General features: G+C 37.7%; 1 protein-coding gene across 5 annotated transcripts in view; it reads right to left on the bottom strand.

The window, feature by feature from the left end:
* LOC102276206 (ALG13 UDP-N-acetylglucosaminyltransferase subunit) overlaps positions 1 to 12348 on the bottom strand; it is a 72324-nt gene that overhangs the window by 18667 nt on the left and 41309 nt on the right. For 3 of the 5 annotated variants that reach the window (XM_070366450.1, XM_014480780.2, XM_070366448.1), the window contains 5 exons: positions 12224 to 12344; positions 9372 to 9404; positions 9232 to 9287; positions 4083 to 4154; positions 2673 to 2838 (listed from right to left, as the gene is read on the bottom strand). In XM_070366450.1, coding sequence (XP_070222551.1) covers positions 2673 to 2838; positions 4083 to 4154; positions 9232 to 9287; positions 9372 to 9404; positions 12224 to 12344 — 448 coding nt within the window. The remainder of the gene's footprint in view (positions 1 to 2672; positions 2839 to 4082; positions 4155 to 9231; positions 9288 to 9371; positions 9405 to 12223; positions 12345 to 12348) is intronic. The other 2 variants (XM_070366447.1, XM_070366449.1) reach the window with 2 other exon arrangements.

The raw sequence follows: 12348 nt of genomic DNA, 5'->3' as shown, positions 1-12348 counted from the left end.
ACAGAGCTAGGAAATAAATTTAAAGCTAAAATACTTCAAGTTCATATTGATATTTCCAATTCAAATGTGATATAATACCATAAAAGTTTTTCCTTAGCCTTTTTAGTATATATCTGTATTAACTTTCTTCCATACTGAGACCTGGTGTGCAAGGACACAGGGGATAAAATTGGAATATCCCATATTCATGTATTGTAGCTGACATTATAGTCTCTGAATAATAAGTATAGATTGCTATACAAAACCTGATGTGTTTATTGAAAGCATTAAAAAAAGCTTGGCATATTGTCTCTCAATTCTGCTGTTTTTAAAAATAGCTATACTATATCTACATTGTTCAAACATAAGGCTTTTACATAGTGTATCATCAACCTCTCAGCCTTTATTTTGTGTAAATACATATTTAATATTCACAATCAAGTCTTATGTTGATGTCTCTGTTTTGGTGGTCTAAAAGTCAAAATTCATTCTTCAATACTTTGTCCATCCAATACAACTTTCCTTGACAGAAATATTCTGTATCTGCACTGTCCAATACAGTGCACTAGCCACATGTGGCTTTGAGCACTTGGTATGTGGTTAGTGTGACTGAGCAACAGAAGATTTATTTTACTTAATAGTAATTATTAAAGTGTCCTATGTGGCTAGTGATTACCTTGCTTGAAAGCGTATCTTTAGTAGATTTTTCAAGAAGTACTCATGAGAACAATATTATCTGAATTCTTATATATTACCCTTTAAGCCTGAAAATGTTTGGTTGGATATAAAATCTTTGGTTCACGTATCCTTTCATTAAATGTCACTCCATTTTCTTCTAGCTGAAGCACTGCTGTCAAAGTTGGATGATTATCATTTTATTTCCTTTATACTCCATAGGCTCTTTTATCTAGATAAACAAAGCACTTTCTTTAAGTCCAGTTGTTTTACTAGAATATGCTGGTGTTGGTTGTTCTGCCTCAGTATTCTCAGTTATGCTGAGTGCTGTTTCAGTATGTGTTTCTGAAGTTTTTTTAAGTCAGGAAAATTTTCTGAATTGTAAATTTTAGTACTCTTTTCCCTTACGTTGGTTTTCTTCTTCAGAACTTCTATCAGTGCTGGATATCCTTTGCCTAACTTCAATATGTCACTTTTGAGTCTTTCTCTTCATTGTTTTTTCATTTTAGATTTACCCCCTTTTACATCTTTCTCTTAAAGCATTATCTATTGTATATACTCGGTCATGTTTTTTGTAGTTTAGTCTTCACTACCAAAATGACTTTCTTCCATTTCTAATACTTTTCTGAGTTCTTTCACCTCCTCTGAATTTTTCTAATCCTGATTTATTATGTTTTAATATTTTGTATTATTTTATTAATGTCTATCTCATTTTGAAAAAGTTCTGTTTAGTGTACACATTTATGACATGCTTTTTACTGTCTACAGGGATATCATCATTTTCCCTTAAAACACCTCTGTATATGTTTATGTAGGGCTTTCCTTTCATTAATTTTTATGTGAAATTATTTTTCACAGACTCTGGAAGGAGATGGAATACAAGAAAGCTCTTCTAACTTCATATGGCTCTCAACTGCTTTTTATATAGCGCTTAAAATATGACTACTTTCTAGTATTCCTTGGCTCTGTTCTTCACAACTTCAGTCTGGACCTGCTCTTTTCCCTATCCTCATCAGTTCTGATTCTACTCCCAGGAGTTTCTCCCCAGTGAGGAATACTATCCCAAAAGGTAGTCCTGCCAAGGTCAGTTTTGAGAGTTCTTAGCGGCCAAACTGTTCCAAAGCCCTTCAGTCCCTTTACTGTGTACCCAAAGCACTCACCGAGTATTGGAGAGATCAAATCCCTTCCCAGTCTTAGCTGCTCCTTCCAAATTGGCTGCCCCACTTTTCAGTGAATTCTTATTAGCTCTTTCAGGGTTCTTCTGTTCTCAGGTTCATCAGACAACATCCCCAGTGCTTCCGTCTTCTTGCTCCCATATAGACCCTGACAGCCTGCAGGTCTCGTGCTTGGTGGTTTGTCCCCTACCTGCTTAAATTTTAAGGCTCATGGGCAGACCTTGTCACCTAGTTTTGTTGTTAAGCATTGTCCAATGGGTTCTGATTTTGCTATTTCCATTTTTATTTGGTGACACAGACTGAAAAGCTATGCTGTGGTTGCCAGCACTTTCCCAGAATTTTGAGAATTTTAAACTATATTAACTCAATGAAATTTTGACAACTTCATAAACTGGTACTATGAGTACCTCCAAGTTTACAGGTAAGAAAGATTCAATAACTTCTCTAAAGTTACATAGCTAGTAAGTTGCAAAACCAAGATTCTAACCTAGATCTCTTAAGTTCTAGAGCCAAACTTTTCATTCTGTAAGAGTGTGAAACACCTCTAGCTTAATTTTAGCATAATAAAACTCAAAATTTGAAAAACTAGTACAAGTCCTCTAAATTTTCAATGGGGTAGCAAAATGATAGCTATGAAATTATATCAAAGTCAAATTTACAAGAAAAAAAATTCAAACCCTCTCAAATCTCATGGATTCAACTATAGAACATACATTATTAGTAGGTTAAACAAACTTAATACTGGAGATTCAAGTAATTTTATCCAATCACTAGAATTGCTGTATGTGCATGTCCATGAATAGAAAAAGAGGTTTCCAAAGTAAGCAACCACTAATAACCTACCTGGCCTGCCTTGTGTAGGTGGAGATACAAATAGAGGCTGTATAGCATTCTGTGAGGAAACTGAAGTGGTACTACTAGCTTGATTAGCGGCTGCACAGTTAGGTAAGACTGGAGCTGGAACATTATTGGCACAGGAAGCTGCAACTGCTGCAGAATTTACCATCACCTGTAAGTGTGGAAGAAATTTTAGAACTCTAAGTTTGGTTTCTCAAATAATATTAGTCTCTTATCTGATCCTAAATTTCAGGAAATAGTATTCTGATAACACCAAGAAGTCAATCTTCATGTAAACCTAATATAGGAAGGTTATTTCTTTTAGAAGATCCCAGATTACTTTGAGAGCTTTACATTTTTAATATTTTTCTGGAAAGGTAATACATTATTATTATTCAAAAACCAAGTATAAACGTGTATATACAATGAAAAATTTCCCTCCAACCCTTGTCTTCTATCTGCTTAGCTCCTCTCTTAACAAACAAGTAACCTCTGGGTTTCTTGAATATTATCCAGAAATTTACACTGCATTTTTAACATGCATATATATTTCCCCATACAAAAACTTAAAAAAAGTGTTCTTTCCTTTTTTAAAAAAAACTTCATAAGACTGCAATTTGCTTTTCTGATTAGGCCACAGCACCCAATACAGGGCTGTGCACAGAGAGATGTTCAATAAATGATAATAGCTTCTTCTTCATGAATACCATCCTTACTTGCAGTCTCCATTTTCTTATTACCCATTGCAATGTGTTTGCTACCCTCTCTGGTTCTCAGAAATTATATTCAAAGTCACAGTGATTTCCATGACAACAAGTGATAGTAGACTCTTTTTAGTCCTTATGTTGCTTGACTGCTTGGCAGCAACTGACACAACTATTCATTGAAATATTTTCTTCCTGGACTTCCATAATACATTCTCCTGCTTTCCTCCGTCCTTGGCTATTCCTTCTCTACCCATTTTTTAAATGGTGATACACAGGCTCTGTTCTAGAAGTTCTTCTCAATCTCTTCCTTTTCCCAGGATGATCATACTAACTCCTATGGTTTCAGCTACCTTTTTGATGCCAGCTCCCCATTCTATAGGAAAGCTTTACATTTTAATTTTCAGGAAATGACACGGACTTGACAGGTAACTGACGTTAACTTATTCATTATATAAGAGGTTCAGAGTAGACAGACTATGAATAGCTTAGTGTCAGCACGTAGAAAAGTGTCTGGAAGAGTAGATGATCAATAAATTTGTTAATAAATTTACTAAATACTGTGCCAGGTACCAGGAAGTACAAGAATACTTAAAATATGAATATAAGCAGCTTCTTTGAAGTATGATGAAGGGAAAAGAGAACAAAAAGAAAAAATTCATTTTCCCCTGCTCAGGCCACTTCAACTAACTGCAAAGTAAAAAAAGATTACCTTCTGGGGGTAGTTGTACGAGGTAACTGTGTCCTGAGGAGGCATAGAACATGGTCTTCTAGCCTGAAGAGACTTTAATGAATACACAAATACAAATATGGGGAAATCAAGAAATTAAACAATACACCAATAAAAGATCTGCTTTGTTTTAATATCTCCTAAAATTAAGTGAAACTGATCTGTCCTAAAAGTATTCAGATTTGGAAGTGACTACTATGATAATACTCCAAAAGGCATCACTCTAGTGCCTGACTAAGGTGACTGTTCTATTAGGTTGGTGCAGATGTAACTGCGGTTTCAGGCTGTGAATTTTAAATCATTGTAAGTACGCTCAAACACATCTTTATTAATAAAAATAGGAACCATTACAATCAACACATTTTTGCCAATGAGAAATAAGCTTGCTTATTCTTTTAGTGTAAAAACCTGTGCTTTGGGATTTGACAAACTCTGGAAAACACTTTCTGCATCCTACTGGTTGTGGAAGTGTTTTCCCTGCAAAATGTCAATATGCTTGAAGAAGTGGTAGTCAGTCAGCAAGAGGTCAGGTGAGTATGGGAGATGAGGTAAAGCTTCATAGCCCAATTCATTCAACTTTTTAAGTGCTGGTTGTGCAACATGTGGTTGGGCGCTGTCATGGAGAATGCAGCCTTTTCTGTTGACTGATGCCAGCTGCAGGCACTGCAGTTTGCAGTGTATCTCATTGATTTTCTGAGCATACTTCTCAGATGTAATGGTTTTGCAGGGATTCATAAAATTATAGTGTGTCAGACTGGCAGCAGACCACCAAACAGTGACCATGACCTTTTCTTGGTGCAAGTTTGGCTTTGGGGAGTGCTTTGGAGTTTCTTATTGTTCCAACCACTGAGCTGGTCATCGCCAGTTGTATAAAATCCACTTTTCATTACATATCACAATCCAATCAAGAAATGGTTTGCTGTTGTTGGACAGAGTAAGAGAAGATGACACTTCCAATGATTTTTTTTTAAATTTCAGATCAGCTCACAAAGCACCCACTTATCAAGCTTTTTCACCTTTCCAATTTGCTTCAAATGCCAAATGACCACAGAATGGTTGACATGGAGTTCTTCAGCAGCTTCTTGGATTGTTTTAAGAGGATCAGCTTCAATGATTGCTCTCAATTGGTTCTTGTCAACTTCCGATGGCCAGCCACTATACTCCTCATCTTGAAGGCTCCCAACTACTTTGCAAAACTTGTTGAACCACCACTGCACTGTATGCTCCTTAGCAGTTCCTGGGTCAAATTCATTGTTGTTGCAAGTTGTCTCTGCTGCTTTACAATCCATTTTGAACTCGAATAAGAAAATCACTCAAATTTACTTTTTGTCTAACATCATTTCCACAGTCTAAAATGAAAAATAAACTGTACATAACAAGTCATTAGCAAAAAAAAAAACCTGAGAAATGCACATTAAAATAATGTATAACACAACCACATTTATTTAAGAATGTATTCCAGTACAAAGGCAAATTTCAACAACACAAAAACCGCAATTACTTTTGCACTAACCTAATATTTCCTACTGTAGAAATCTTGATCATATCCAAGTCTAGTCGCAATGCAGATACTAAAATGTAATGGAGGACTGTAATTTAAACACTTTCTTAGTGTCTTCTCTTGCCATAAAAACCTCAAAATCACTAGCACCAGGAACAGTGTTGCTAAAAGAAAGATGTCCATCTAAAGATACAGCTAGGAACAAGGGTGGATAACTGGTCAGATGCATCCTACAAGCAGGATGTAGTATAACCCAAACATCATTCTCCTTTGGTTCAAGACCTTGTCCTTGTGAAAGCAAAAAATGATTTTAAAGCACTCAGGATTATGCATGACAGATTGTCATGACAGGAAAATAAACTAGCAGCAGAAACTGGTACTCATAGTAAGAACACAGAAGAAATCAGGGGAAGTAATTAGAGAAACCAAGAGGAACCACAAAGTGACAAAGACAAGCACAACTTAATGTCAACCTAAAGAGTGAACATTTCAAAAGTTTGGTTTCAAGTACAGCACAAAGTGAAAGTGTTAGTAACTCAGTTATGTCCAATTCTTTGCCACCCCATAGACTGTAGCCGGCCAGGCTCCCCTAATCCTCAGAATTCTCCAGGCAAGAATACTGAATGGGCTGCCATTCCTTTCTCCAGGGGATCTTCCCGACCCAGGGATCAAACTCTGGTCTCAGGAAGCCCCAAGTGCAAACCAAATACCTGCCAAAAAGTGAACTCAGCCCTGGCTCAGAAGGCCCAGTGTGAATTCCAAACAATTCTAGAGAAGGATTTAGGTGAGACTTAGGCGTGAAAGTAAGAAAAATAAATGCTGTGGTTAGAAGAAGAGTCTGTGCCTGGAAATCTTTAAGTCCTGCAGAGGTCCTCTCCTCTCAGAATGCTGTGGAAAAATTACTTAGAAACTTGGTGACTGGGGCTTGGGAGCAGAACACATCATGAAGAGATTGAAATCTACTGGGGATGTATGATAAAGTAAGTTCAGAACAAAAAGGAAGATGTAACAAATGAAATTAAAGAGACAAAAAGAAAATGTCTACTGTCATTCCTGAAGGTGAGATTTTTCACTTGCCTTTTCAACTTGGGTGGCTATTTCACGAAATGGTATAAAAGCATGTGATACTGAGAATAGTAATGACAGAGGGAAGGGAAAAACTATTTCTCTAGCAGGGACAAAGGAAGGGAAGGAGAAATAATGGGAAGAGAATTATATATTACAGTTTTCTTTACCTTCCTAAGATGTACTGCCTAAACAGTAAAAACAAAAATTAAGTACATGAAGCTATCAAAGTTTAAATTAATCACAGAGAACAGAAGGTAGTCATTCAACTTCTTCACAGATATTCCAATTCTCCTTCTAGGTACATGGGTATGTTGCTCTTCCTGGCCTCATCTAGTTAGGTATGGCCTTGTGGTTTGGACAATGACATATGAGCAGAAATATTGATACCCAGTGTTTAATTTCCTTATCTTCAGCTCTGCAAGATGACTATGAAAGTACATGGTCCATCAGCTTGGGTTCTTGAGTGACTCTGATGAACAAAAGCCTGCTACCAACATGCACTGGACCTATAAAATTAGCAAGAACAACTGTGTTAAGCTGCTGAGATTTGGGGGGAGTGCTGCCACAGCATAACTTAGCTTGACCAAAACAGTAACTGGTAACTAAAATTAGGGTGCTGCTGTAACAGAAACTTGACTTAGAGAAGATTATGAACTTGTAGCTCTTAAGGGAGGAGGTTTAGGAAACAGAACATTAATTTTGTGTTTTGATTACTGCTGGCAGATTTTAGCAAGGTATTTTAAAATGTGTAAGGAAAAGTAGTTTGTAGGCAGGAATGAAAGGGAATAGAATCCTTGAATACTGGGACTTTTAGGGTTTGAAGAGGTAACTGCTTCAAATCAAAACTGTACAAGATAAAATTGATAAATATTTTGAACAACAAAGAGAAGTTAAAAGCTGGCCTTGAAGCAAGACTCAAATCTAAAATATGACTGCACTAAGGTATCTCAAACCAGGAGTACAATTAAGGATATAACATCCAGTTAGTCCTTGCACTTGGACAAAATGGCTCATGGGAAAAGTATTCAAAGGTTATGACTCTTCTATCAGTGATTGATAAGCTCAAGGTATTTGCACTCAAGTAGAGAAACAGGGATAAGAATGTGAAGGAATGTGTGTCTTCGTCACTCAGCTGTGTCTGACTCTTTGTGACCCATGTACTGTAGTCCATCAGGTTCCTCTGTCCATGGGATTTTCCAGGCAAGAATACTGGAGTGGGTTGCCATTTCCTCCTCTAGGGGAATCTTCCCAACCCAGCGTAGAACCTGTGTCTCCTGCATTGTAGGTGTATTCTTTACCCACTGAGTCATGAAAGGAATAAGAATTCAAAGAATTATAGCAAATCTAATGTCAGTATGGCTACTGGCACATGAAACTAACAGGAAGGAATCAGAGAAGCTGTACAATAAATCAATCACACAGCCAAAGAAACCATGAGCAGAACTAAAACTATCCAATTGAGATTAAAAACCAGCCTTGGGCTCTCAATTTCCTATGAGTAAGAAGCAGTGTGAGGAAGCTGCTCAGCTGTCAACAAGGATTATTCTCCAATGCCTACTTCAAACATGGCCAAGGAAGGGCTGTGGCATAATCAAGAGCCCCAGTAAAGAATTAACCAGGGAGCTTTTCCAGGCAACAGTCCCAATGCCCAGGATGGGGGCCCTCAAAATGTCTGTCCAGCATGATGTCAGAAATGCTACAGGCCAGTAACTGTTTCTCCCATTCTCCCTGGATCCGATGGGAATTTCAATTGCAAGTTTTTAGTCCCTGCTATACCATTGTAAATTGGGTATGTAGGGGGTAAATAACTTTGTATCTTTGGTTTTAGGCCTCCAGATCAAGAGGAACCACATCTGGACCCAATACAAAGAGTACTACACATTTTTCAGAAACCTTGGGCTCTGAGTTTAATCACACTGAAGGAGATTTTAAGGTTGCCTCCTTTGAGGTGGAAGGAAGTAATTGGTCTGTGTGAGGGAGTTTCGTTAAATGTTGTAATCCTTAGTGCTATTAAAATATTTCCAAGTTTTTGACTTCCAGGCACAGAGAAGTTAAGAGTCTCAAGGGAAATATGCTCAGTCCAATTTAAAGAAATGGAAAAGTAATACGTGTCACCTCCACATGGAAGCTGTAAGAGCCAGTGCACCATTCACTACCTTTTGTTTCTTGTCTTACCAATCATGAATGGAGCTTCCATCAGCCTAAGCCCCTAAGCAGAGCCCTCCTGAGCCCTCCACTACGCAAGTAGCAGAAATAAACTTTTGCTAAATTAAGTACCTGAGATTAATGACCCATGACAAAATCCTCTAAAAAAATCACTGCCAATGTTCAAATTTCCTCTTGTATCAACACATATTAGGAACATCTAGGATAATTTCTAGAAAAATGTGATCTTAGATGAGCTAATTTCTGGGTCTCAATTTCTTCATCTACAAAATCAGAATGATACCCTAATACCTCATAGGACTATTCTGACTTAAACACATTTAAGTGCATAGCTCCTAGAACAGTGCTCTAGTACACAGGAGCTATATGTGTTTGAGATTATAATTAAATACCTACCAAGTTTGCAGTAGATTCAGCTGTGCTATAAACACCTGAAGTGTCATAGTCTGGTTCTAGAAGATATAACCAAAGTACAATAATGAGCATTATTTTATAGTTTGAAATTTTATAAATAATGAATATCAGATCTCACTGACCTGAAGGATAAATATAATCTTCATGATATCCCCCTAGGAAAAAAAGACAGAAAAAGTGCATTTATGTAGAGCTTTTTGCTCAGCAGTATCCGATGGCCAGCACTTGCTTTTTCTCAAGTTTTATGGGTACATGTTCAAAACTAAAATGTACACATTCTTGAAACAAGTGATTTAAAGCTTTCATACTAGTCAACAGATATTAGTCAGACTGGCTATAAACAGCACAGATTTCTCCTTTGAAAGTTCCCTTGGTTCTTAAGAGTTCAGGCAGACGTGAAAAACCCAGCTCTGTCCAATTCTGGCAGTAGATTATGGTGATTAACTTCACTGGCTCTGGAGTTAGGACTGTCTAGATTTGAATCTTGAATAACTGTATCACTTTAGGCAGGTTATTTAATTTCTGTGTCTTCATTTCTTCATTGTAAAACAGGGATAATAGTACCTAGCTCATAGTGGGGTGAAAAGAACATAGTATGATGCTCGACATATAGGAAATGGTGATTATAAAGTAATGTGACTAAAATAACCAATAGGTTGCTTAGGTGAACGTTAAAGGAATATGTCATACCTCATCTGTTTTTCAGCCTGATACAGGTATATAATACCTTGAAAATCAGTTTGTTGTCAGAAGATTGCTTAGAGGACTGAAGTACTTTTCTGTAAGACTGCTATATCATTGAAATTCAGAGAAAATCAACCTTCAGTTGGACTGCTTTCCACCAAATAAAACCACAAAGGTCAAAAGTGGATTTGATTCTTAAACATGTCACTTATCAAATACATATGCAGGCAGCTCCTCCAGAAAACAGGATTTAAGGTGAGAAAAAATACTTGGTTACTCTAAATATGCCACTATAGGTGAACAGTACATCTGAAGGTACCCACCACGCTAAAAGAAATAGACAAAGGGTCATCCTGAGTAAAAGAGCCAGGAATACGCATACATAAGCACAGGCATACATATGCATGTACAAATTCTTCAAAGATCATTCTTGGGCTAGATATGTTGTCATTAAATTCTTTAAAATATCTATTTTCTTCATCATAAATAGCAGCAAGAAGAATATAACAAGAAAAGACGCTGACCAGTAAGTCAAATCATTCAGAACACCTCATACCTCCTTAATCCACCCAATTCCTCCAGAAGTGTTTCAGTAGGCATATATCATTTTACAGAAAAAGTTAATAAAAAAAGCACATTTCACAATGCAAGGCACTCCTAACAACTATTAACAGTGTGAGTCAGATAAAACCAAGTTCAAAACTGATCTCTGCCAGTCACAAAGGACCACATATTGCATGAATCCTTTTATATGAAATATCCAGAACAGGCAAATCCATTAAGACAGAAAGCAGACTGATGGCTACCTATGACTGGTGGCAGGGAAGGGGATGCTGGGGGGATAATGGGGACTGACCACTAATAGGTAAAAGTGTTAGTCGCTCGGTCGTGTCTGACTCTTTATGACTCCCTAGGCTGTGGCCTCTCAGGCTCCTCTGTCCATGGAATTCTCCAGGCAAGAATACTGGAGTGGGTTTCCAGTCCCTTCTCCAGGGGATCTTCCCAACCCAAGAACTGAACCCAGGTCTCCTGCATCACAGGCAGATCCTCTACTGTTTGAGCCACTAGTGAAGTGAAAGTCATTCAGTCATGTCCGACACTTTGGACCCCATGGACTATACAGTCCATGGAATTCTCCAGGCCAAAATACTGGAGTGGGTAGCCTTTCCTTTCTCCAAGGGATCTTTCCAACCCAGGGATCGAACCCAGGTCTCCTGCACTGTAGGTGGATTCTTTAACAGTTGAGCCACTAGGGAAGGCCACTAATGGGTACAGGGTTTCTTTTTCTAAAATTGATTGTGATGATGTATGCAACTTCATGTCAGAGAAGGCAATGGCAACCCACTCCAGTACTCTTGCCTGGAAAATCCCATGGATGGAGGAGCCTGGTGGGCTGCAGTCCATGGGGTCGCTAGGAGTCGGACACGACTGAGCGACTTCACTTTCACTTTTCACTTTCATGCATTGGAGAAGGAAATGGCAACCCACTCCAGTGTTCTTGGGAGCCTGGTAGGCTGCCATCTCTGGGGTTGCACAGAGTCGGACACGACTGAAGCGACTTAGCAGTAGCAGCATGCAACTTCATGACTATACTAAAAGCCACCATTTACACTTTAAACACTGAATTGTACATGTTAGGTAAAGTGTACAAATGTGTAAGTTACATCTAAGTAAAGCTGTTATAAGTAATTAAATCTCTGCCATTTACCAAGTATCTGATTTTGGCTATGTCATTTTCCCTCTGAATCTCAGTTTCCTCATATATAAAACAAAGATACACATTCCTCAGAGGGACAAAGTATTATATTAAATTTTAAATATAATTGCTTAGTACAGTATATGGCCATTAGAACTCAATGAATAGTAATGTTTATAGATCAAATATATTTCTTCAGGAAAAGAAATTATTTCATAGCAGTCTTGTAAAATAACAATCACAGGAAAATCTAAAGTAATTATACAAATGGTATGGACAACATGAACAGTTGCTTACTAACAAAGAATAGATATTTCCAATACTGAAATCTCACCAAATCAAAACTCACTGAAGACCTATCAGAGAACTGAACATTTTAACAATGTAGTGGCTTTACAGAAATAGAAGTCTGTCTTTCTGAAAAATATCAAGACATCTTCAAAATCTAGCAAGCTCTGATAACAAGAACTGATAACTTTCAAAATGAGCTGCCAGAATGGAGGGGGACCCTTTCCAAACCAAAACTTTAGCCCTGTTGTGCTCATACCACAAGAATCATCTTTTTAAAAAAATACTGAACTGTAACTGACTCACCACTGTCACTCTGGCCATCACCCTCCTCTGAATTCAAAGGCTGTTTGCCTGAGCTATGTCCTCGCCTTGCAACACAGTATCTCGAAGAAGCAGGAACCATTGTAGAGGGCCCTCCATGATTCTGT

The sequence above is a fragment of the Bos mutus genome, chromosome X, assembly GCF_027580195.1.
Source record: "Bos mutus isolate GX-2022 chromosome X, NWIPB_WYAK_1.1, whole genome shotgun sequence".
Taxonomy (NCBI): domain Eukaryota; kingdom Metazoa; phylum Chordata; class Mammalia; order Artiodactyla; family Bovidae; genus Bos; species Bos mutus.
This window is presented reverse-complemented; position numbering and strand designations above follow the sequence as displayed.